At 39.9% G+C, this 25316-nt stretch overlaps 1 protein-coding gene across 21 annotated transcripts in view; it reads left to right on the top strand.

The window, feature by feature from the left end:
- ATP11C (ATPase phospholipid transporting 11C (ATP11C blood group)) overlaps positions 1 to 25316 on the top strand; it is a 212635-nt gene that overhangs the window by 148700 nt on the left and 38619 nt on the right. For all 21 annotated transcript variants that reach the window (XR_013531488.1, XR_013531489.1, XR_013531486.1 and 18 more), the window contains 8 exons: positions 758 to 919; positions 1903 to 2054; positions 2981 to 3052; positions 5018 to 5091; positions 7255 to 7358; positions 7792 to 7973; positions 15488 to 15751; positions 21611 to 21785. Coding sequence is in view for 18 of the 21 variants with exons in the window: in XM_035289151.3 (XP_035145042.1) it covers positions 758 to 919; positions 1903 to 2054; positions 2981 to 3052; positions 5018 to 5091; positions 7255 to 7358; positions 7792 to 7973; positions 15488 to 15751; positions 21611 to 21785 (1185 nt within the window). In the remaining 3 variants the exon portion in view is untranslated. The remainder of the gene's footprint in view (positions 1 to 757; positions 920 to 1902; positions 2055 to 2980; positions 3053 to 5017; positions 5092 to 7254; positions 7359 to 7791; positions 7974 to 15487; positions 15752 to 21610; positions 21786 to 25316) is intronic.

Genomic DNA, 25316 nt, shown 5'->3' with positions numbered 1-25316 from the left:
AATTACAAAAAATGAGCCTGGTGTGGTACATGCCTATGGTCCTAGCTACTCAGGAGGCTGAGGCAGGAGGATTGCTTGAGCCAGAAGTTCGAGGTTACAGTGAGCTATAACAGCTGCATTCCGGCCTGGGTGACAGAGTGAGACCCTGTCTTTAAAAAAAAAAAAGTTAACTTACATTAGAAGGGTTATAAGTTTGATAAAATAGTCACTTTTTATTTGTTTTTCCTTTTTGTGGGACAGAGTCTCAGTCTGTCGCCCAGGTTGGAGTGTAGTGGTGCGATATTAGCTCACTGCAACCTTTGTCTCCTGGGTTCAAGCAATTCTCGTGCATCTGCCTCCCAAGTAGCTGGGATTACAGGTATGCCACCACACCCAGCTAATTTTTGTGTTTTTAGTAGAGATGGGGTTTTACCATATTGGCCAGGCTGGTCTGAACTCCTGAGTTCAAGTAATCCTGCCTCGCCTCCCAAAGTGCTGGGATTTCAGGCGTGAGCCACCATGCCCAGCCAGTAGTCACATTTTTTTCTATTCATCTTTTACATCTGAGTAAGTCTACCTTAGACATGTGATACCATTTTAGTGTCTTTAAAAATACTCATTTATTCCTCATTTGTTTGGTAATATTGTTTCTGTAATTCCCTGACATTTGACAAGAAGTTTTAGGTGATTTTTTATGGATATGAAAATAGCTTTGCGTTACAGCAAACCAGTCACACTGAAGAAACCAACAATGTTTATGTTTGTGTGCTTGTTTTAGGTGGATTATGTATTTACAGATAAGACTGGAACACTTACTGAAAACAGCATGGAATTCATTGAATGCTGCATAGATGGACACAAATATAAAGGTGTAACTCAAGAGGTTGATGGATTATCTCAAACTGATGGACCTTTAACATATTTTGACAAAGCAGATAAGGTGCATTTGCATTATTATTTTATATAAGAAATCAATCTATGTATGCATGTTAACATTCCATAGTAGAAAATTTTTTTGTAGGCACATGACATAGACTTTTGTGGGTATTTTGGTTTGTTTGGTTTTTTTGAGATGGAGTCTCACTCTGTTGCCCAGGCTAGAGTGTAGTGGCATGATCTTGGCTCACCACAACCTCCACTTCCTGGGTTCAAGCAGTTCTCCTGCCTCAGCCTCCAGAGTAGCTGGGATTACAGGCGCCTACCACCATGCCCAGCTAATTTTTTTGTATTTTTAGTAGAGACGGGGTTTCACTATGTTGGTCAGGTTGGTCTCGAACTCTGACCTCAGGTAATCGACCCACCTCAGCCTTGTGAAGTGCTGGGATTACAGATGTGAGCCACTGCACCCAGCGAATTTTGAATAACTGTTGTTGGCTTCACCTTTCTTGTTTTACTGACACTTCTGAAATTTGTAAATGAGTAGAATTTATAAGTAAAGAGAATTGTGGGAAATGACATTTGGGTAAAAGCTTGCCTGTCCATATGATCATAATTTTTTGTTCTTTGTCTTTTAAAGCTCTTCCAAGAATGATGCCTGTTCAATTGATTAAGGTCTCAGTAGTGTCTAGGCGGTAAATTAACCAGCATCTCCCTGCACTTGAGCTATTGCTAGACTGTGAATTAGATACTGAATGAAATCTTTTAGACCATGAAGAAGTCATTGTTTTGGCTTAGGTGATGCTACAATAACCTGAATGAGTTAACACAGCCTATAGAAGGGCATGCTAGCTGAGAACCGGGAACTTTGTTACGTACTAGGAGAATACATAGCTGATTTGAGGGTTAGGAATTTATACATATCTGCTACTAAGTTTGCTAGAGGTTATAACATTCTATCTCATTACTATATTTTCTCTGTTAACTGTCTAGTTACTGAGTGATCAAATTAAAAATAATAATCATGATTTTAATACTATTCCACAGAATCGAGAAGAGCTGTTTCTACGTGCCTTGTGTTTATGTCATACTGTAGAAATCAAAACAAATGATGCTGTTGATGGAGCTACAGAATCAGCTGAATTAACCTATATCTCCTCTTCACCAGATGAAATAGCTTTGGTGAAAGGAGCTAAAAAGTAAAGTATACTTTCTTATACCTCTCCTAAGAAAGTGAAATCACAGGAGGACAGAAGTTATTTTGTTTTTTTCTGTTTGCTTCAGTCACCTTAGCATGTACATCTTCCACTATTTAATAAAAAAACATAACTGCTTTAGCCAAAAGTTTTTGGAAAATTCCCACACCTGACTAGTTAGACCAAGAAGAAAATAGTGACATGTAGGTATTACTTGTCTATTTATGCATGCCAGCCAGAAGTCTGAACTTCATGTTATATTTTGCAAATAACGTAACAGTGGCTACTTTTTTACAACACATGCTATTTCTGAGATGCCCCAAGCAATTTTGACATCATTTGAGAACTGAAAGTCCAATTTTACCCATGAGGTTTAAGATAATTAAGTGGCTAAAACATTACCCAGTGTGTTAGCTGCAGAATCAGAAACCCAAATGGTCTCTCCCTTGATTACAATAATTGTGGCTGGGCATTGACTTTCTCTGTTATCATCTCATTCAGAAAAAGGAAGTACAGTTATATGTTGAGATCATATGAAAGCGAAGAGAAGCATAAACAAGAATGAGTAAACCCATTGAAAATTAATCATTCTAGACCAAGTGCAGTGGCTCATGCCTGTAATCCCAGCACTTTGGGAGGCCAAAATGGGTTGACCACCTGAGGTTAGGAGTTTGAGATCAGGCTGGCCAACATGGTGAAACCGTGTCTCTGCTAAAAATATAAAAATCAGCCTGGTGTGGTGGCATGCACCCATAATCTCAGCTACTCAAGAGGCTGAGGCAGGAGAATCACTTGAACCTGGGAGGTGGAGGTTGCAGTGACCCATGATCTTGTCACCTTACTCCAACCTGAGTGACAAAGTGAGACTGTCTCAAAAAAAAAAATCATTCTTTAGAGATACACAAGGTCTTTTTTATTGTTTTTGATAGGTACGGGTTCACATTTTTAGGAAATCGAAATGGACATATGAGAGTAGAGAACCAAAGAAAAGAAATAGAAGAGTAAGTAGCTCTGTGTTTGATGTTTGTCATTTCTTAACCCCACAGTCAAATTTAAATGGATTCAGGCAGGGCAGAAAAGGAAATGATGCCACTAAAAATACAGGACTCTGCTCTCCCAGTTCAGAGTTTTATGTAAATGTAGTTAGGGTAGAAGCCATTTTACATAGAATGGCAGAAACTGGGGTTTGAGGTAGAAATTTCAGTCTGGTCCACATCTGGGTCCAGTAGCCAGAAAGAGAGTCTGCCTGGACTGTTTCTGAAATTTAGATGCCATTTCAAGTTTCTAACATATGTTACAAGAAAAATCAGTGAAAATATGTGAAACATTCTGCTGTCTAGTGTCTAAGCAATCGCTCTGGGATTGTAAGCCCAGCCAATAAAGGCAGCTTTGCTGTTAACCAGAAGTTTTGTCTTGTTGGGGATGTTCAGGTGTGAGCCTCAGGGCAAGTACTCTGATGTACCAGTGTCTTCACATTTCCTCTTTTGCCACAAAGACCCCAGTGAACAAATCCACCTTATCTTAATGGTGGATTTTAATTAGGCTCTGTGATTAATTTGAATTTCTTCTCTGACTTTTGTTCTGGCCCCTAGGATCTCCTGAGACCCGTCTCAGAAACCTGTAATACATTTATACGTACTTGAGTAATGTGTCCCTTTGGAGAGGGATGCATAGAAGCGGAGAGGAAGGTTCTTAGTCTGACTGACAGGGACCCAGGGTCATTGTCAGAGTTTAGATTCTAGTCTGTCTGCAACAGTGCCCTCATCTGGCCAACAGCAAACCAGACGCCACTGTAGATGTCTTACGCACATATACTCCCCCAAGATTAATGACCCCCTTACTCCCACCAAAAACAACATATATAATAAATACTTTTAAAAATATTAGTTTATTTTCAAGGACATATTTCCTCGTACTTTTTCTAATAACCAACTCTTATTTAAACTCTTCTGTGTCTCTCCATTGATTAGTTCAGCCATCCACACACACATTTGAACAATTTCATGATGTCATTTCATTGTTTAAACCCTTTCATTGGCTTTCTTTTGCTCTTACAATACAATCCCAAATTCCTGAAATGGCTTTTGTGTTTCCAGCCTCTGCTTACTTTTCTTGCTTTTTATCTCTTGCTATTCCCCTATCAGTGTGTTTTTTTGGCATTGGAGAACTACTTCAAGTCCTCCATGGGCCGTATGCTCTCATGTTGCTTTGATCATTCCGTCTAGTCAGAATGCCATGGCCCCCTTTCTTTATCATATTACCCTTGTGGAACCCAGCTCAGGCATGTCCTCTTCCAGGAAGCCTCCTTTCAGATGGCTTCCTTCTGTGTTCTTGTATCTTCCCTGTAAGTGCCTTTATTACAGTATTTGAGAGACTAGAAGGGTAGTTATCTCATTATGCTCTGTCTCCCTTATATGGTGACCTGTGTAAGGGAAGGGACTTACACAAGTCACCTTATGATAAGGGAGACAGAGCATATTGAGATAATTATTATAGCAGCATTTATGTATGGAGTGCCAGGCACAGTGCTAGACGCTGGGGAATAGAGGTGAATCTGAGCCACCTCTATTCCCCCAGCACCTAGCACTGTGCCTAGCACTCCATACATAAATGCTGCTAAAATAATTGGCAGAGTGGGACTATTTCTATACCCCTCCAAATATGGCTTGGTGGGACAGCTCTTTATCCTCCATTTTATGTGGTCATTCTTCTTACCATTTTAAATAGTATAGTGAGGGACTATTAATACCCCTTAACCAACACTGGTGTCCTCTGACAACATGTTTTATGTTCAGAGAAATTCTAAGACAAAGGAAAGTACCAGTTGTGCAGACAACCAGTGACCCTTCTGCAAAGAGGATAGCTATCTGTTGATTTAAGATGTTTAAATATCTTAACATATTTCTGTTGTGCTTTATTTTTCTCAGTATGTGCTAGGATTTTTACTTTTCTCACTTCTCTTAAAGATATGAACTTCTTCACACTTTAAACTTTGATGCTGTCCGCCGACGTATGAGTGTAATTGTGAAGACTCAAGAAGGTACGTATTTAAAAAACTTCAATTTTTCTCTTTGTTCATTTGTAGGCTTACTGGTTGATTCACTCTTTCAAAAAAGAGAATCATTTCATGTAGTAGCATAGGATTAGTGAAAGTCATGTGAAGCAGTATTTTTTGTATATGCCTTCATGTATTTTTTTTAAGCAAACATGTTCAGTTTACCAAATCATTAGTGACAGAACCCTTGTTATGACAGGAAGTACGTTTTCTTGTTAGCTGAACAATATCCCTCTGCCCTGGGTATTCAAACAGGAACTGAAAGGATGCCTTGTGTGTTATTCATGGTACTGACCAGTCTACCAGTAAAGTTTACACATAGCCACCTAGCATGGTTGGATGGTCTGGGATTACTAGTAGCAGAAACCTTGAGTATAGGGAGTTGCTTATTATCTCTCACTGACCTTCCTGGTTCCCCTACTGCTTGACATTCTCTGGAAATAGGTGAGGTAGAGAGGAGTAAGGGCCTGGCTTCTAGGAATGGCATTGCAGTTTTACTCCAGAGCTCAGGTTCTTTGTTTAACAAGAGTAAAGCTTGCCCTTTGCAGGGGAACTGGTACCATAATCCTGGGCTCCCTCATGTCTTTGGAGGCAACATGATGGTTTGCCTTCTGCTTAGATTCTGCAAGACCTATAGGGGAGCACTTCTGCTTTATTCAAAGGCTCTCAGATACATGTGTGTATGGTGTACCCAGGGGTTTGTTTTCTAAAAATTCTTGATTTATTTCCCAATAATTTACTTTTTACTATTAAATTTTCTAAATTCCTTAATGTGAGAATGGGAGGATATAGACAGACCCTTGGGGGAACATATCCCACTTTATTCATACTTTTTGGTATGATTGCAAAGTCATGACATTGATTTTAATAAGTGACCATGGAGTTTGTTTTGTGAACTTTAAAACACACTTTGGATGTATAAGAATAAATGAAAAAAACACTTAATATTTCAAATACTTGCTATTCTTATGTCTGCACATCCACGTGTTCTGCAGTAAATGGTGAAATGTCTGCGGGCCTGGTCTACAAAGGTCATTGACCTCAGAGCTACACTTTTTGTTGAACTCGGTTGTTTCCCTTACAGGAATAAAGTGTCTCTCATAGTGCACAACTGTGAGTATTTCCTAGGTGTGTGAAGTGATCCAAAGCTGCATTTATACCAGCATTCTATAAAGCTATTTTCGAGTTTCAGTAAAAACCATTAAGCCAGTGTTTTAAAAGCTAGTTAATATAGTTTATTCAAAATGATTTCAGCTTGTTTGAGCTTAAGTTTTCTTCTTGACATCTGGAGATGCCATATGCATACTCTAGGCCATGGCTTCACTGCATTTCTTTGATTCTGGGTTGTTTTTTTTCCCACCCCCGAGACAGGGTATTACTCTGTCATCCAGGCTGTAGTGACAAGATCATAGTTCACTGCAGCCTCGATATCCTGGGCTCAATCAATCTTTCCACCTCAACATCCAGAATAATTGGGACTATAGGCATGTATCACCATGCCTGGCTAATTTTTTAATTTTTTAATTTTTTTTTTGAGATGGAGTCTTGCTCTGTTGCCCAGGCTAGAGTGCCGTAGCATGATCTTGGCTCATCACAACCTCCGCTTCCCGAGTTCAAGCTATTCTCCTGCCTTAGCTTCCTGAGTAGCTGGGACTATAGGCATGTGCCGCCATGCCCAGCTATTTTTTTTTTTTTTTTTTTGTATTTTAGTAGAGATGGGGTCTTCCTGTGTTGCCCAGGCTGATCTTGAACTGAGCTTAAGTGATCCTCCCGCTTCAGCCTCCCACAGTGCTGGGATTAAAGGTGTGAGCCACTGCACCTGGCATATATTTTCAGAAGGAATTCAGATGCACCGCCTTGACACAAGCCCAGCCCTCCATGAAGGTGGGAGGAAGTATATTTTAACAGAGAGGTGCATATTGTAAACTCTGGCTTATTAATTGTGTTCATAATAACCTGAAGGGGTGGTGCATACCTTTCTGACAGACTAAAGGCCAAGATTTCTCATTTCATTTGGGTGAGTATTGCAAAGCATGCTCAGAATATGTAACACTTGGGTGAGAGAGACCACTTTAAAAGTTATCTCTTATTGAAACCACAATGCCAGCCTTAAAACTCTATGTCAGGTACTATGGTTCTTTATTTTAGGAGACATACTTCTCTTTTGTAAAGGAGCAGACTCGGCAGTTTTTCCCAGGGTGCAGAATCATGAAATTGAGTTAACTAAAGTCCACGTGGAACGTAATGCAATGGTGAGCCTATACTCCTTCCCCCACCAATAAGTAAGCAGAGAAATGCTGAAGATGACTATGTTTGTTGGATTTCTGTTTAAATGACAGCTTAAATACATTTTAGCATGTTTTTGTGGTCTGTGTTATGTATTTGGGGATTCAATAATATTACTTTCTTTATCTTAATATAAAACATTATTCTGAAGCAAGTTTCTAGTCAGAATTTACAGCCTTAAAGACTTTTCAGCAACCTTTGTTAAAAGAACTGTTATTTCCTTTTTCTGAACCTAACTGAATGTGACCTTTTCAGTTGTAATTTGTTCACTTTTATAAATTAAATATGTGTCAGAATTTCTCTTTTGTACATATAGCTAAAGCAAGAGCATTTACAGAGTATGGGATTTTTTTTTCAATTATTATTAGAATAACAACAGATATCCTACTTTACTCCTAGGATGGGTATCGGACACTCTGTGTAGCCTTCAAAGAAATTGCTCCAGATGATTATGAAAGAATTAACAGACAGCTCATAGAAGCAAAGATGGCCTTACAAGACAGAGAAGAAAAAATGGAAAAAGTTTTCGATGATATTGAGACAAATATGAATTTAATTGGAGCCACTGCAGTTGAAGACAAGTAACTAGAAAATGATACTTTTAATTATTTTAGTGACCAGTCATTTTGGGTGTGATCTGTCCCAGATTAGTAATTTAATCTCAATGTTTGAAATCTTTAGTTTAGTTTTATTGTTTAAGTAGGTTTAAAGATTTATTATAGCAAGTATGAAAAGTTACACCAGAGTTTGAACTGTTAGTAGGAATGATTTTTAAGGTAAATTCATGTAACCTAGAAGAATGAATCAGTTATCACTAAGGTCTTTTGACTGTTTACTAAGTCATCCATATATTTATGCACATATTATCAAATAGTCTTGACATGTGTAGGGAAGGGTACTATAGCCATTGTTTGTACTGGTGCCTGGGTGAAGGGGTAAGCTTTGAGAGACAGATGAGCAGAAAGGAAATTTAAGGTAGCGTGAACAGCGTGAGAGGTTATTCTAGCTTAGTTCAACAGACCAAAGTATGTTTTTGCATACTTTATTTACTTATTTGAGTTAATTTAATTTTGTTTTTTGTTTTTTGGGTTTTTTTTTTTGAGACAGAGTCTTGCTCTGTTGCCCAGGCTGGAGTGTAGTGGCACAATCTTGGCTGACTGCAGCCTCTGCATCCTGGGTTCAAGTGATTCTTGTGCCTCAGCCACCTGAGTAGCTAGCTGGAGTAACAGGCATATGCCACCACACCCAGCTAATTCGTATATTTTTTGTAGAGATGGGGTTTCACCATGTTGGCCAGGCTGGTCTTGAACTCCTGGCCTCAAGTAATCTTCCTGCCTTGACATCCGAAAGTGCTGGGATTACAGGCATGAGCCACTGGCCTGGCCTGCATACTTTAAACTAATATGCTTTTAACTTACAGGCTGAGCTTTCTCAGACACGATTGCAGGACACTGCCATTGATGTGCTTGAAATAATTTTTAGATTCTTAATATTTTTTGAATTTTCTAAATATTATATATAAAAATTATAAGACTTAAATAAAAAGTTACAAACATATATTCGACTACATTAAAAGGTATTGAAATTCTAATGAAATTCATTTAGTCTAATTTCATTATTATTCTGTGGCCAAAAGAAACCCAGAGGAAAGTGTCATTTTTCTATCCTTGCCTATAAGAATTATAATTAAATTCTCATTCAGGATGGTTGGTGTTCCTGTTTTTTTGGAGGGTGGGTCAGGGGTTGAACATTCAGGTAGTACACATGCAGGTTTGTTACGTGGTTATATTGTGTAATGCTGGGATTTGGGCTTCTATTGATCCCATCACCTAAGATATTAACATAATACTTAATGGGTACTTTTTCAACCCTCATTCCCTTCCTGTTTTCCCCCTTTTGGAGTCCCTGTTGTCTATTATTTCCCTCATTATGTCCATGTATACCTATTGATTAGCCCCCACTTATAAGTAAGAGCATGCAGTATTTTATTTTCTGCCTCTGAGTTATTTCAGTTAGGATACTGGCCTTCAGCTGTATCCATGCTGCTGCGAAGGATATGATTTCACTCTTCTTATGGCTGCCTAGTATTCCAGCAATCTTGCCTGATTGCTCTGGCTAGGACTTCCAGTACTATGTTAAACAGGAGTGGTAAGAGTGGATATCCCTGTCTTGTTCCAGTTTTTAGGGGAAATGCTTTTAACTTTTGTACATTGAGTATGGTGTTGGCTGTGGGTTTGCATGTAGAGCCCTTATTATTTTGAGGTATGTTTCTTCAATGCCTAGTTTGTTCTCAGGGGTTTGTTTTTATCATCAAGTTATGTCAAGTTTTATTGAATGTTTTTTCTGCATCTATTGAGATGAGCATATAATTTTTGTTTTAATTCTGTGTATGTGGTGAATTACATGTATTGATTTGCATATGTTAAGCTATCCTTGCATCCCAGGAATAAAACCCATTTGATCATGAGGAGTTATGTTTCTGATGTGCTGATGGTTTCAGTTTGCTAATATTTTGTTGAGGATTTTTACATTTATGTTCATCATGAATAACAGCCTGTAGTTTTCTTTTTTATTGTGTCCTTGCCAAATTTTGATATCAGGATGATACTAGTTTTGTAGAATGAGTTAGGGTGGAATCCCTCCTCACTGATTTTTCTTGGAGTAGTTTCAGTAAGATTGGTACCAACTTTTCTTTATATACATCTGATAGAATTCTGCTGTTAATATTACTGATTCAATTTCATAGCTTATTATTTGAGACAGAGTCTCAAATAATATTCTGTTTAGGGTTTCTTTTCCTCCTGGTTCAATATTGGGAAGTTGAATATTTCCAGGAATTTATTCATTTCCTCTGTGTTTTCCAGTTTATGCTCATAGATATGTTCATAATAGTCTCTGAGGATCTTTTCTATTTCTGTGGTATCAGTTGTAATGTCACCTTTGTCATTTCTGATTGTGCTTTTTGAATCCTCTCTTTTTCTTGCTTAATTTAGCTACCAGTCTGTTTGTTTTTCATTTTTGTTTCATTGATCTGTTGTATGATTCTTTTGGTCTCAATTTAGTTCTGCCACGATCTTTGTTACTCCTCAGCTAGCTTTGGGTCTGGTTTGTTTTTCTAGATTTTTAGGTGTGACATCAGACATTAGGTTGTTCATTTGAGGTTTTTCTTCCTTTTTGATATAGGCAATTAGTGCTATAAACTTTTAACACCGCTTTTGACATATCCTATAAGTTTTGGTATGTTGTGTCTCTATTTTCATTTGTTTCAATTTTTTAAAAATTTCTGCCTTAATTTCATTATTTACTCAAAAGTCATTTAGAAGCAAGTTATTTAGTTTATATGTACTTGTGTGGTCTTGAGAGTTCCCCTTGTTATTGATTTCTAATTTTATTTCACTCTGTTCTGAGAAGATGTTTGATATGATTTTGAATTTAAGGAGACTTGCTTTATGACCAAGCATATGATCAATTTTAGAGAATGTTCGTGCACAGATGAGAAAAAAATGTATATTCTGTAGTTGTTGAGTGGAGTGTTTTGTAAATGTCTATTAGGTCTATTTGGTCAAGAGTCCAATTTAAGTCCAGAGTTCCATTGTTATTTTTCTGCCTCAATAATCTGTCTTGTGCTATCACTGGGATCTTAAAATCCCCCAATATTGGCTAGGCATGGTAGCTCACACCTTTAATTTTAGCACTTTGGGAGGCCAAGGCGGGGGGATCACGAGGTCAGGAGATTGAGAACATCCTGCCCAACATGGCAAAACCTCATCTCTACTAAAAATAAAAAAATTAGCTGGGTGTGGTGGCACATGGCTGTAATCCCAGCTACTGGGGAGGCTGAGGCACGAGAATCGCTTGAACCCAAGAGACAGAGGTTGCAGTGAGCTGAGATCGCAACACTGTACTCCAGCATGGCAACAGTGAGATTCTGCCTCAAAAAAAAAAAAAAAAAAATCCCCCCTCAGTATTACTGTATGGCTCTCTGTCTCTAGGGATGATTGTTTTATCAATCTGGGGCCTCTGATGTTGGGTCCCTATATATTAGGTTAGTTAAATCTTGATGATGAATCCCTTTTTATTATAGAATTCCCGCCTTTTTATTTACTGTTGTTGGCTTAAAGTCTGTTTTAGCTGATACAGGAAGATCAATCCCTGCTCTTTTTTGTTTTCTATTTGCATGGTAGATCTTTCTCCATCTCTTTAGTTTTAGTTTGTGGTTGTCATTATGTCTGAGATGGGTCTGTTGAAGTTTTTGAGACCAAGTCTCACTCTGTCGCCCAGGCTACAGTGCAGTTACACGATCTCGGCTCACTGCAACCTCTGCCTCCCGGGTGCAAATGATTCTCCTGCCTCAGCCTCCTAAGTAGCTGGGACTACAGGCACCTGCCACCATGCCTGGCTAATTTTTATATTTTTAGTAGAGACAGGGTTTCATTTTTTTGGCCAGGCTGGTCTCGAATTTATGACCTCAGGTGATCCTCCTGCCTCGACCTGAAGTGCTGGGATTTCAGGTGTGAGCCACCACATCCGGCCTAACAGATCGTATTTTTGTATTCTGTGTGCCAATCTATGTCTTTTCACTAGAGCATTTAGGCCATTTACATTCAACGTTAATATTGATATGTGAGATTTTGTTTCTGTGTTAGTGTTGTTAGCTAATTGTTTTGTAGTCTCAAGGATATAATTGCTTTATAGGATCTATGAGCTTTTTACTAACATAGGCTTTTACAGTAGCAAATATCTGATTTTGTGTCTGTGTTTAGAGGTCCTTTAAGCATTTCTTATCGGATAGGTTTGGTGGTGACAGATTCCCATAGCATTTGCTTGTCTGGGAAAAACTCTATTTCTCCTTCCTTTAAGAAGCTTAGTTTATCAGGATATAGAATTCTTGGCTGCAGTTGTTTTTCTTTAAGGCTAAAGGCCAGGTATGGTGGCTTATGCCTCTAATCCAGTGCTTTGAGAAGTTGATGTTGGAAGATCAATTGAGCCTGGAAGCTCACAGCTAGCCTGGGCAGCATAGCGAGACCCGTCTACAAATTTTTTAGAAAACTAGTCATGGTGTCACATACTTGTAGTCCCAGCTGCTTAGAAGGCTGAGGTGGGAGGATTGCTTGAACCCAGGAGTTATAGTGAGCTATGACTACACCACTGGTGCACTTTAGGTGACAGATTGAGACTTTGTTTCTTAAAAAAAAGGGCTAAAAATACATCCCCAATCTTCTGTCTTCTAAGGTTTCTGCTGAGAAATTAGCTATTAGTCTGATGCTATTTCATTTATAGGTAATTTTTCCTTTTATTTAAATCTAGCTGCCTTTAAGATTTTTTTTCCCTGTTAACCTTGGGTAGTCTGACTATATATGCCTTGGTAATGGTCATCTTGTGTAGCATATCACAGTTGATCTCTGAATTTCTTGTATCTGCATGTTGACCTTGAGCAAGGTTCAAGAAATTTTCCTGAATTATTCCCCAAATATGTTTTCCATGTTGCCTGTTTTTCTTCTTCTCTCTCAGAAATGCCAAGAAGTTACAGATTTTGTTGCTTTACATAATTCCGTGTTTCTCAAAAACTTTGCTTGTGTTTTTTAATTTTTTTTTTATCTGACTGGGTTAATTTGAAAGACTGCTCTTCAAGCTCTGCAATTCTTTCTTCTGCTTGTCTACTCTATTATTAAAGCTTCCAGCTGTATTTTGAAATTGTTATAGTGAATTTTTCATTTCCAGATGTTCTAATTGGTTTGTTTTATTATAGCTGTCTTTCATATCCTGAATCATTTTTCTGGTTTCTTCGTGTTGGATTTCAACTTTCTCTTGGATCTCGTTGAGTTGCATTGCAATCCATATTTTGAATTCCTTATCTGTCATTTCAGAGTTTTCATTCTGGTTAGCCTGTAGTACAGAGGTAATACAGTCCTTTGAATGTGTCACAACACCTTGACTTTTCATACCACCACAGTTCTTAACACTGATTTCTTCTCATCTGAGGGATCTGTCACTTCTTATTTTTTAATTTGCTGTAGTTTGGATGAAACATTTTTATTTTTCAATACTTTTTTCCCTTGAGGATATGACTGTGTTATATGTTGTATATGATTGTTTGGCTTTGTTTCTGGGTGCTTGCAGTGGGGCAAGGCTCTGTATGGTTTTCTTGGTTGTGGATAGCTTCAGTGCAGTAGCTTTCTCAGATGCTGATTGTTGTAGTGAGGTATGGAATGCAAGGGCCAACACACTGTCTCCCACAGGGCTAAGGGTGTCAGAAAGCCTGTCATGTGTACTAGCACTAAGCCCTTCTGACAGTAAGTTACTTATTTGGTGGTGCAGTTCAGGCTTCAGTCCAGTAGGTGGAGCTTAAGAGTAATAGTCTTTTCTTTCTCTGGTAGGCTGATGATGGGTGGAAGCACCTACCCTGAGGGGAGGATGGGGATAAGGGGTGGAGATCCTGTTGGCGTTTGCCAAGGTCTTGGGGGAAAGAACAAGGAGGGATGTACCAGCTCCTCATCCTGTGCAGGTAGGAACGTGAGCTGCTTCTCTGTTATGCCCCATTGTAGGGCTCACAACCTTCAGTTCATATAGACTTTATTCTTTGGTTCCTGGTCACAGTGTGGCTGCAGACCATGAATACACCTCTGTGGTGGTTGCCACCCAAATGGGCTTTGGCCAAGCCTTTCCCCCAAGTTCAAAGCAGACAACTCTGCAGCTTACCTGTCCATTGCTGGGATGTTGCTACTCTGTGTAGGGAGTGGGAGTTGGGTCCTGCCCTTTGTGTAAGCCCAATTGGCACGAGCTCATTTTCAGCAGAGGTGTAGCTACTATGAAAAGTGTGAAAAGTTTCTCCAGGTACATATGCGCCACCCTTCCCTGGGAAGAACCACTGCAGGCTGCATCAACAACAGTGTACAGAGGGTAGGCGCAGTGGGAAATGTCCCCTCTCCCTGACTGTTCCTGGCCCTCAGTGCTACCCACTTCAGTGATTGTCACTGTGTCCACATTTCCTTTGTCCCAGGAGGGTCCTTGGTGGGCTGTAACCTCCCCCTTAGGGGCATTCCATGCCGAGAGATAGATCTCCAGGAGTCCATTACTCCCTGGGGATTCGCTAATCCCCCTGAGCTTGCCAAAGTCAGAGTGGGTTGTGGAGTATGTTTGCTGGGGATTGATGGTGTGATAATGCAAGGGCAGAGATTCCCCTAGGTAGAGCATTGGCCCATCACAGCAGCACCAACAGAATGGTTCCCACCATCTAAGTTTTTGTCTGAGGGGAGTACTGACGTGCCTGCATGAGCTGGCCACCCGGATCTCTGTCCCTGTGAAGTTCCTGTATCACCACTGACAGCATTACCCTAGGTAAGGAGGGCAGAGGGGTATCCCAGCAGTTTGATAGTCAGAAGATTGTCACAGGATCAGGGAAGCAGAGAACGATTTCCACCTACCCTTTACATGGGGCTCTGAGTTCTTCGGAGGTCAGTCTCTACCAGACTCTCACTACTTTCCTTTTCTGTATCCCAGCTTCCTCTTGTGGGCTCTCCAACAGGTCCTGGCTCTTTTCCTGCAGTTTTTAGTTCAGAACATGTCCATTCACCAGTAACTTTGATCTTTTTTATGAGGCCAGTTGGCATCTGACGTCCCTAGTCAGCCATCTTCAAAACCCATGTTCCTGTTCTTAAAGCTCCTCAGGGATAGGGATTCACTAATTTCCCTCATTATCTGATTAGAATCTTTGGCCCTTTATACTTTGAATGATGTTAAGTGATGTTAAGTATTGGTATGGTTAGATACAGCAATGAAATATGCTAAAGTGACAGTGAGTACAGATGTTTCTGAACATCTTAGCTTAGAATGATGATACTCAATTCTGCCATTGGATACCAGCTACTTTGAGGTGTCACAAACTTTTCAGAACTTCATCGTTTAAAATTTAATAAGTGAAACTATGCCAGAGACAACATTGGAATGAGTAGGGAATGTATATGAAAGCCAACCATGATAAGGTGTCAGGACTCTAGAACTGCTATGAATTATAAAATACTGTCTTTAACAAGTCTTCCTGTAGAATCTTTGTCAGGAATTTTAGAAGATCACAAGGTTTCTTTTGTGTTCCCAGGCTACAAGATCAAGCTGCAGAGACCATTGAAGCTCTGCATGCAGCAGGCCTGAAAGTCTGGGTGCTCACTGGCGACAAGATGGAGACAGCTAAATCCACGTGCTATGCCTGCCGCCTTTTCCAAACCAACACTGAGCTCTTAGAACTAACCACAAAAACCATTGAAGAAAGTGAAAGGAAAGAAGATCGATTACATGAATTATTGATAGAATATCGTAAGAAACTGCTGCATGAATTTCCTAAAAGTACTAGAAGCCTTAAAAAGTAAGAAAGTACATCAGTTTCTTATATTTAGACATTGGTGCAGATGTAAATCACAGCTGCATATATACAAGGCTTCACTTTCTGTAATTTATGATTTTCTATTTGCAGGTGTTTTATCGTTATAAGTTAAAATCGTCCCTGAGGACTTGACTAATGGCCCATTTGGAGATTATTTGGCACTTTCCACCTTTCTTTTAACTTAAAAGAAAACTGCACATTTCTGAAGGTTTAGAAAAATAGCTCAATTTTTAAATGTTTACAGTCTAGATATTCAATGTTTATATTATGGCCTGGTCCATGTTAAGAAATAAATATTGTTTTCACAGTCTCTTAAATTAAATGTAATAAAATCAATCTCTATGACAATTTTCGTGCATTTTGAGGTTCTGGAGCCATTTTATGTGCATTTTTATACCCCACAGCTCCAAAGGGAACCAAATACTTGTTAACGTGGCCACTTTATTTAAGAGGACATGGCCGCTTTGACTCTGCTTTCAACTAGGAAGAATTTGTGGAACATAAAGGTGTCAGGGAAAGCCACTGATACACAATAATTCAATTCCCAGACATATATCTTCTGTACTTCCCATTGACCAAGGGTCAGCCTTATCTAAACCAATTACTTGAATTTACGTTGGCCATAAGCAAATTGATTTCCTTTTTTGGAGTGCCACGGGATGTGTCTGTACTAACTCGAAATATCCCTAAGCAATATTATTTTTAATTTCTTGAGCACACTTTATGTTCCAGGAACAGTGTTAAGGGCTTTGTATGATAATTGTCATTTAATCTTCATTAACAACCCAGTTAGGCAACTGTATTTTCTTCATTTTACAAGTAGAGATCACACAGCTAAGAAGGAGTTCAGAAAGTCTATCTAATTCCAGATACCATGCTTATAACAACTATGCTATATCTGTATCCTCATCTCTAATATTTAAACTTTAAAAATGAATAGCTCACATTCATGAGGCTATGGCCAATTTTAAAACAGCTGTTGTTCTTCTAGTACTTGGGCATCAGTGAGAATAAATAGGTTTTTATTAATTGCCTATGAGAAAGATTTCCTTTAGCCAAGTGGTACTTATAAAGACAGTCCAAAATATGTGCATTTTACTTCTCCTTTTGTCTTAGTCTACTTGGGCTGCTATAACAAAATACGATAGTTTGGGTGGATTAAAAAGCAGAAATTTGTTTTTCACAGTTTTGGAGGCTAAAGTTCTGTTACTGGAGTGTCAGCATGGTTGGTTTCTGGTGAGGGCTCTCTTCTGACATGCAGATGGCTGCCCTTTTCCTGTGTCCTCACATGGCAGAGAGAGCTCTATTGTCTCTTCCTCTTTTTTTTTTTGAAACAAAGTCTCACTCTTGTTGCCCAGGCTAGAGTGCAATGGCGTGATCTCGGCTCACCGCAACCTCTGTCCCCCGGGTTCAAGCAATTCTTCTGCTTCAGCCTCCTGAGTAGCTGGGGTTATAGGCATGCACCACCATGCCTGGCTAATTTTTTTGTATTTTTAGTAGAGACGGGGTTTCTCCATGTTGGTCAGGCTGGTCTCGATCTCCCGATCTCAGGTGATCTGCCTGCCTCAGCCTCCCAAAGTGCTGGGATTACAGGCATAAGCCACCATGCCCAGGCTGTGTCTTCCTCTTATAAGGGCAGTAATCCCATCATTGAGGCCCCACCTTCATTAACTCATCTAAAGTCAGTGTATTAGTCTGTTTTCACGCAGCTGTTAAAGACATATCAAAACTGGGAACAAAAAGAGGTTAAATTAGACTTAGAGTTCCATATGGTTGGGTAGGTCTCAGAATCAGGGCAGGAGGCAAAAGGCACTGCTTACATGGTGGCAGCAAGAGAAAAATGAGGAAGAAGCCAAAGTAGAAACCCCTGATAAACCCATCAGATGTCTCACTGTCACGAGAATAGCGCAGGAAAAGATCGGCCACCATGATTCAATTATCTCCCTCTGGATCCCTCCCACAACACATGGGAATTCTGGGAGATACAATTCAAATTGAGATTTGGGTGGGGACACAGCCAAACCATATTATTCCACCCCTGGCCCTTCCAAATCTCATGTCCTCACATTTCAAAACCAATCATGTCTTCCCAACAGTCCCCCAAAGTCTTAAATCATTTCAGCATTGACCCAAAAGTCCACAGTCTAAAGTCTCATCTGAGACAAGGCAAGTCCTTTCTGCCTATGAGCTTGTATAAAATCAAAAGCAAGCTAGTTACTTCCTAGATAGAATGGTGTACAGGTATTGCATAAATACAGCTATTCCAAATGAGAGAATTTGTCCAAAACAAAGGGGTTAGAGGGCTCATGCAAGCCCGAAATCCAGCCAAAATTTGACTCTGTGTCTTGCATCCAAGTCATGCTGATGCATGAGGTGGGTTCTTGGGTAGCTCTGCCCAAGGTTATACCCTGTGGCTTTACAGGGTATAACCTCCCTCCTGGATGCTTTTGCCGGCTGGCATTAAGGGGCTGTGGCTTTTCCAGGTGCATGGTGCAAGCCATCAGTGGAGCTACCATTCTGGGGTCTGAAGGATGTTCTTCCTCTTCTCACAGCTCCACTAGTCAGTGCCCCAGTAGGGACTCTGTGTGAGGGCTCTGACCCCACATCTCCCTTCTGCACTGCCTGAGCAGAGATTTTCCACGAGGGCCCCATCCCTGCAGCAAACTTTTCCCTGAGCACCCAGGCATTTCCATACATCTTCTGAAATCTAGGTGGTAGTTCCCAAGCCTCAGTTCTTGACTGTGCACTGACAGGCTTAACACCATGTGGAAGCTGTCAAGACTTGGGGCTTCCACCCTCTGAAGCCATGGCCCAAGCTCTTCGTTGGCCCCTTTAAGCCATGGCTGGAGCAGCTTGGACACAGGGCACCAAATCCCTAGGCTACACACTCCCAAAGTGCCTGTGATGTGAGGGGCTGCTGTGAAGGTCTCTGACATGGCCTGGAAATGTTTCCCCCATGGTCTTGGGGATTAACATTAGGCTCCTTGCTACTTATGCATATTTCTGCAGCTGGCATGAATTTCTTTTCAGAAAATGGGTTTTTTCTTTTCTTTTATGTAGTCAGGCTGCAAATTTTCTGAGCTTTTGTTTCCCTTTTGGAATGAAATGATTTTAAAAGCACCCGAATCACCTTTTGAATGCTTTGCTGCTTAGAAATTTCTTCCACCAGATACTCTAAATCATCTCTCTCAAGTTCAAAGTTCCACAAATCTTTAGGGCAGGGGCAAAATGCTGCCAGTCTCTTTGCTGAAACATAACAAGAGTCACCTTTGCTCCAGTTCCCAACAAGTTCCTCATCTTTTTTTTTTTTTTTTTCTGAGACGGAGTTTTGCTCTTGTTACCCAGGCTGGAGTGCAATGGCACGATCTCAGCTCACCTCAACCTCCACCTCCTGGGTTCAGGCAGTTCTCCTGCCTCAGCCTCCTGAGTAGCTTGGATTACAGGCACGTGCCACCATGCCCAGCTAATTTTTTTTTTTTTTTTTTTTTAGTAGAGACGAGGTTTCACCATGTTGACCAGGATGGTCTCGATCTCTTGACCACGTGATCCACCAGCCTCAGCCTCCCAAAATGCTGGGATTACAGGTGTGAGCCACCGTGCCTGGCCACAGGTTCCTCATCTTGAGACCACCTCAGCCTGAACCTTACTGTTCATATCACTATCAGCATTTTTGTCAAAGCCATTCAACAAGTCTCTAGGAGGTTCCAAATTTTCCCACATCTTCCTGTCTTCTCTGAGCCTTCCAAACTTTTCCAGCCTCTGCCTCTTTCTTACTGAGTTCCAAAGTCACTTCCACATTTTCAAGTATCTTTTCAGCAATGCCCCACTATACTGGTTCCAATTTACTATATTAATCTGTTTTCATGCTGCTGATAAAGACATACCTGACACTGGGAAGAAAAAGAGGTTTAATTGGACTTATAGTTTCACATAGCTAGGGAGGCCTAAGAATCATGGCGGGATGCAAAAGGCACTTCTTATATAGCAGTGGCAAGAGAAAAATGAAGAAGCAAAAGTGGAAACCCCTGATAAACCCATCAGATCTCATGAGACATCACTCTCACAAGAATGGCACAGGAAAGTCTGGCCCCCATGATTCAGTTACCTCCCACTGGGTCCCTTCCACAACACATGGGAATTCTGGAAGTACAATTCAAGTTGAGATTTGGGTGGGGACATAGCCAAACTACATCAGTCAGTTACCTCTCAAGGTCCCCACCTTCTAATAACACAACACTGGGAGTTAAGAGCTTCAACAGAGGAATCTTGGGAGAACACAATTCAGTCTATTACAGACACATCCCATTATGAGGGCCTCACCCACTAAAGGTGCTATCTTCAAGTACAATCACATTGAGGGTAGGACTTCAACATATGAATTTGCGAGGGAACACAATTCAGTCTGTAGCACCATTCAACAGCCCTGAAGGGACTTCTATAAAAGCCAGAGCTTAAGGAAAATTTAGCATTCTATGACTGTCTCAGATCAACCCATCTTCCTGGTTATCTGTGTGGAGTAGGGCACAGTCTTTTCTCTGCTTACTTACACAGCGTTCAGACTCAGAGTCACCTTTGCCGGCTTCTGCTCCTTTGCCATTTCCCCTTCAAATCAGCCCCCAAGCCTTATTCATACTCCCATTTTTACTACTAGTGTCCCGCATTAGAGGCCTAGTACTTCAAGCATGAAATCCCTTAAGCCCCTCTGCCAGATGAATGATCTTTAAGTGAAATACTATCCCTATCACATTGCTGCTTAGAAACCTTTGGTGGTTCTCTATTACCCACAGATTCAGGCCACACCACAGGCCTTAAGTGACCTTTTCAACGTGCTTTTCCAGTGCACCCCAACATACATTCTATTACTTCACCTCTTCCTTGTCTTTCAAGTCCTACTTTAGATACCACACTTCACAGAGAATTCACTATTTTCTGTGTGCATATGTCTCAATAACCGAGCATTAACCATTGATTATCTTGTTTGGTTGGGTATGTTCTTTCATGTATGCTTCCATCACTGTAAGGAGATTTTCTATTTTCCATAAAAAGATTAGTCAGTAATTCTTTGTATTCCTCTATATAGTGAGCTTATAGTTGGTGTTCACAAGTATTTCTTCATTGGTTATTGAGTTGCTGTTTTCAGCCCCATAAGTAAGCTATTAATATATGAGTAGGGGAGCAAAGAAAGAGAACACAATCATTGACATCTCTTTATTTAGTGAATAAAATTATGCAGCAAAATAAGGGTAAGTATAAAATATTATGGTATTAGCAGTATATACTGAAGGAATATAGAATAAAGGAGTGATGAACTATACGAGGCCCTCACTATTCAAAGTTTCATCTATAGAATAGCAGCTCCATTGTCACTGGGCAGCTTGTTAGAAATGCAGAATCTCAGGAAGTAGCTAAGGCTACTGTGTCAGGAAGTCTCAGTTCTTCTCTTAAAACCTTTCAAGTGACTGAATCAGGCCCACTCTAGTTAACTAGGGTGATCTCTCTTACTTGAAATCAACTGCTTTTGGACTTTGATCACTTCTACAAAGTACCTTTACAGCAACGCTTAGACACTTGTTTGGTTAAATAACTGGGAAATGTAGCCTCACCAAGTTGACCTTTTGGAATTTACAGTCATCTATATGTGCAACTTGAGTCTCAAAGGTAGGATTGCAAGTCACTGTTATGCCATTATTAGAGGCCCTTGCTTCTTTAGAGTGAACAGGTCAAGGAACCAGACTGACGACTCCTCTTAACCTGGAACAGCCCCCTTTGTGGTTAAAAAAATCTGGATCCTAAACAGAAATGTATAATAGATCCAAACACAGCATTGTTTGTCTTTTTCAGAGCATGGACAGAACATCAGGAATATGGATTAATTATAGATGGCTCTACATTGTCACTCATACTAAATTCCAGTCAAGACTCTAGTTCAAACAATTACAAAAGCATTTTCCTACAAATATGTATGAAGTGTACTGCAGTGCTCTGCTGTCGGATGGCACCATTACAGAAAGCCCAGGTAACTGTGAACATTAGTTAATGTTCCATTCTGGATATTTCTATACACTTATGTGCAAATGTTTATTTGTTTTTTTAAATTATTTCTTCTTCAAAAGGCCGTTATTGCCATCTAATGTCTTCCTCCCAGGCTTCTTTCTTTTTGTAATCAGATTCAGAAGTCTTTCCCCATTTTGAATTAAACTTATGCTGTACCTTGTTGTCCCCTCAGTCTGGCTGTCCCAATTCCTCACCTTCCAGACTTTTTTCTCTGATGAGTGCTTTGTGCTTGCTGCCACTGCTCCTAGATCCCTTATGACATGAGCTCTGTGTGTTCTTTCTGCTCTTCTTACTCCCTTGGCTTGCCTGCAGGTAGACCTGGCCCATCCCTTATGTAGTCTTCCATTCTCTTTCTCATTTCTCCTTTGCACTTGACACCGTCAATTATATCCTCCTTAAACTTATCCTTTCATGGTTTCTGTGATGGTCCATGGTCCTGACATTTTGTCAACTTAGTGGCTTTTTATTTTGTGCTGTTGTCTATTTTCTCCCTAATTATCTGTTTTTTTCTAGGGCAAAGTTTTCTCTCCACTTTTAACTTTATGGTCTCTCACTGGATAAGCACATCTATTTCTCTGACTCCCATTGATAAATGTGTGGCCCTGACTTTTTCTTGACATTAAGTCTCCTACTTCTACCTGTCTGCTAGACAACTCTATATGGATTCCCTACTGTCACAAAAATTCTAGTGTCCAACACAGATCTTAAAATGTTCTTCCTCAGACCAGTTTGGTTTTTTTTTTATATTGTTCTTGTTACCAGTGTTATTTTTCCTCTCGTTCCCTATGTCTCAAAACTACCTTTGATCCCTCTCCTTTCCCTCTATATATAGACACCATGTCCTATTGGTCCTACCTTTTGTCATAGCTCTCATTTTGATGTCGTATTTCAAAACTTTTTACTGCCCGACTAGTCCAAGCGCTTATGACTTTACACATAGCCTATTTGATTTAGTCTCCTCACTGGTCTCCTTCCTTTCACCCATCCATTTTTAATCTGTCCACACTCCCAAATTAATCTTGTTAAAACACAACTCTTCCCATCATATATTCTTTCTCAGACACTTTCAGTAGTTTCATAGTCTCTCAGGATGAAGGGCAGTTGACTGAATGTGGTACATGGGGCTCCCCATTGTTGTCCCTTAACATGTCTCTAAGTATTTTGTGCTTTGTGTCCACTATCACTCCTTTCTCTGGCTAAATTCTCCACTCCTGTTGGTTGTTACTCTGTGGTCTTCCATATGTCATGCTCAGGGCAACTTTGAAAACTTTTGTCATGTCATTTCCTCATCTGGCATTTTTTCTGAATTTTCCTGGTCTAACAAAAATTTTACTCATAATGAAACCTAGCTAAAGGGCCACCTCCTGCATGCTATCTTTTCCGGTTCCTCCAGTCCAAATTGATTTGCCTCACCTTGCTTCTTTGTATTCACTAGGTATGAGGAAACTTAGAGTCTCCATTACATACTTTTTCGTTTCCATATTCTTTCATATGTGTTAGTCTTGCTTCATCAGATTCTTTAACCAGTTGCTCTAAAGGGGATGGCTGTGTCTGTGGCTTTTCCTTTACCTAATGTGTGCATGCACATGCACACGCGCGCACACACACACACGTGCACCCCCTCATAGTATATGGGGCATTTGTCCTGTCTGCCTTTTATTTCTCAGTCCCCACTGCAATCAGAGGTTCTTCTTTCTTTTCTTCAATCTTGAAAACCTCTCTTGGCCATAGGTCGGGAATCAGTTTCAACCAGAACATACTATCCAAAAGTGTCGGTCCCCTTAGTCAGAGGTTTGCCTGCAAAAGCAACCTCTTCTTTTTTCCTTACATTCAGTCTGTGCTGCTCAAATTGTTCACCTGGGTTCTGACTGCTTCATTGTCAGGCAGGTATATGAATTCCTGACCCCATGCTGCTGCTTCTACCTTGATTATGCCACCACTTGTGGTTTAATCCTCATTTTGTTTTATTTCTGTCAGTATAGTCATTTCTTGCAGGATATTACATACTTAGCTGTCATGTTCACATAGGTGATATTCAAGCCACTATCCCCAATCCAAATATTTGGTAATCATCTTCTTCAGCCAAACACATATTCTTAGGTGTGGCATTATCACCCCAAATCTAACTTCTCTAGAGTCCAACCATCATTTTCCTTGGCATGTTCTTTTTCTGTGACTGACCTCGGTGTACTTCAAGATTTCTAGATTCAAAACCTTGAAACCTGTATTGCCTTTCCACATACTTTACTCTTCCATTGTGGTTTGTGGTCTTAGTAACTAAATGTTGTCCATTTCTTATTACATTGTCTTTTCCGTCTATTCCTTTCTTTTCATTACCTTTCTGAGCCAGGCCTTTCAATAGCTCATTGGACTTCTGGAACTAGCCACCTAACTTCTCTCTTTGCCTATAGTCTTGCTTTCTTCCAGTTGTTCCTACACCCTGCTGCCACTTTCATATCACTCCCTGTTGAACTAGCTCCAGATATTTCTGTCCATGTCCCCTATATGAAAATTCCAATTGATCTGGGCAAGCCAGATCTCTTCTCTCAGCATGTACTGTATTTATTTGGCTGTGTGCTCTTGGATATGCTAATCCCTTTCTCTGGAATACTCTTTTCTTTCTTGTCTATGCGAGTCTTAACTAATATTTTGTGATTTAGATCAAATCACTTTTCCTTCTGTAAAATTTCTGATCACTTGGGCATGTGGTGTCTTCTCCCTTCTCTGACATCCTAGGCCTTCTTATGTGAATGACAATATCACGTAACCCTGCACAGATGCTATGTTTTGTTACCTTGTATTGTTAATCTGTTTATGTAATATTGTACTCATGACCTAACTCTACTACTTCATTTATATGCTTTTTAAGGTGTGTGATGAAACTGTCTGTTTTGGCTCTTAGCACATTCCCATATATAATATAACACAAGCTATTATAGTTGATGAATAAACAATGTTTGGTAACTTTTTTTTTCATGAAACTATCCTAGAGATTGAGAGGTCTTAATCCAGTTGACCTAGGGCTAAGTGAAAAAGTTCATGTTTACCAATCTAAATCCTTCATTATTTTATGGTCCAGGATTGAATACCCTTTTGTCTTTCCACAAGGATGAGTTTTACTCTTTTTAGTATATATTTTCATACAGAAGCTGTCACTCTTGATAATTTTATTGCCTTCTCTAAACCTTCCCTGGCTGTGTATTTTTTCCTTGACGTGCAAATCATTACTGCACACAATATAACATGTGCATTTAGTTAACCATTGTTGTAGCCTATTACAAACAAATTTAGTTTGGGTTCATTAATTTTGTCTTTTATTCTTTCACTTACAGGTTATTTCTGATAGTCCTCTATAAAGTTTTTAAGAGGAACCAACCTGAGGGGGAGGGATTGGGGAAAGCTGGCATTTCGTAGACACAACATTTTTGTGTTAAGTGGAATTGGATGTGGGTTTTTTTTGTACCATTTAATACGACTACAATCTGATTGAATT

The sequence above is a fragment of the Callithrix jacchus genome, chromosome X (assembly GCF_049354715.1).
Source record: "Callithrix jacchus isolate 240 chromosome X, calJac240_pri, whole genome shotgun sequence".
NCBI lineage: Eukaryota > Metazoa > Chordata > Mammalia > Primates > Cebidae > Callithrix > Callithrix jacchus.
The sequence above is the reverse complement of the archived record's forward strand: the minus strand, read 5'-3'. Positions and strand labels throughout refer to the sequence as shown.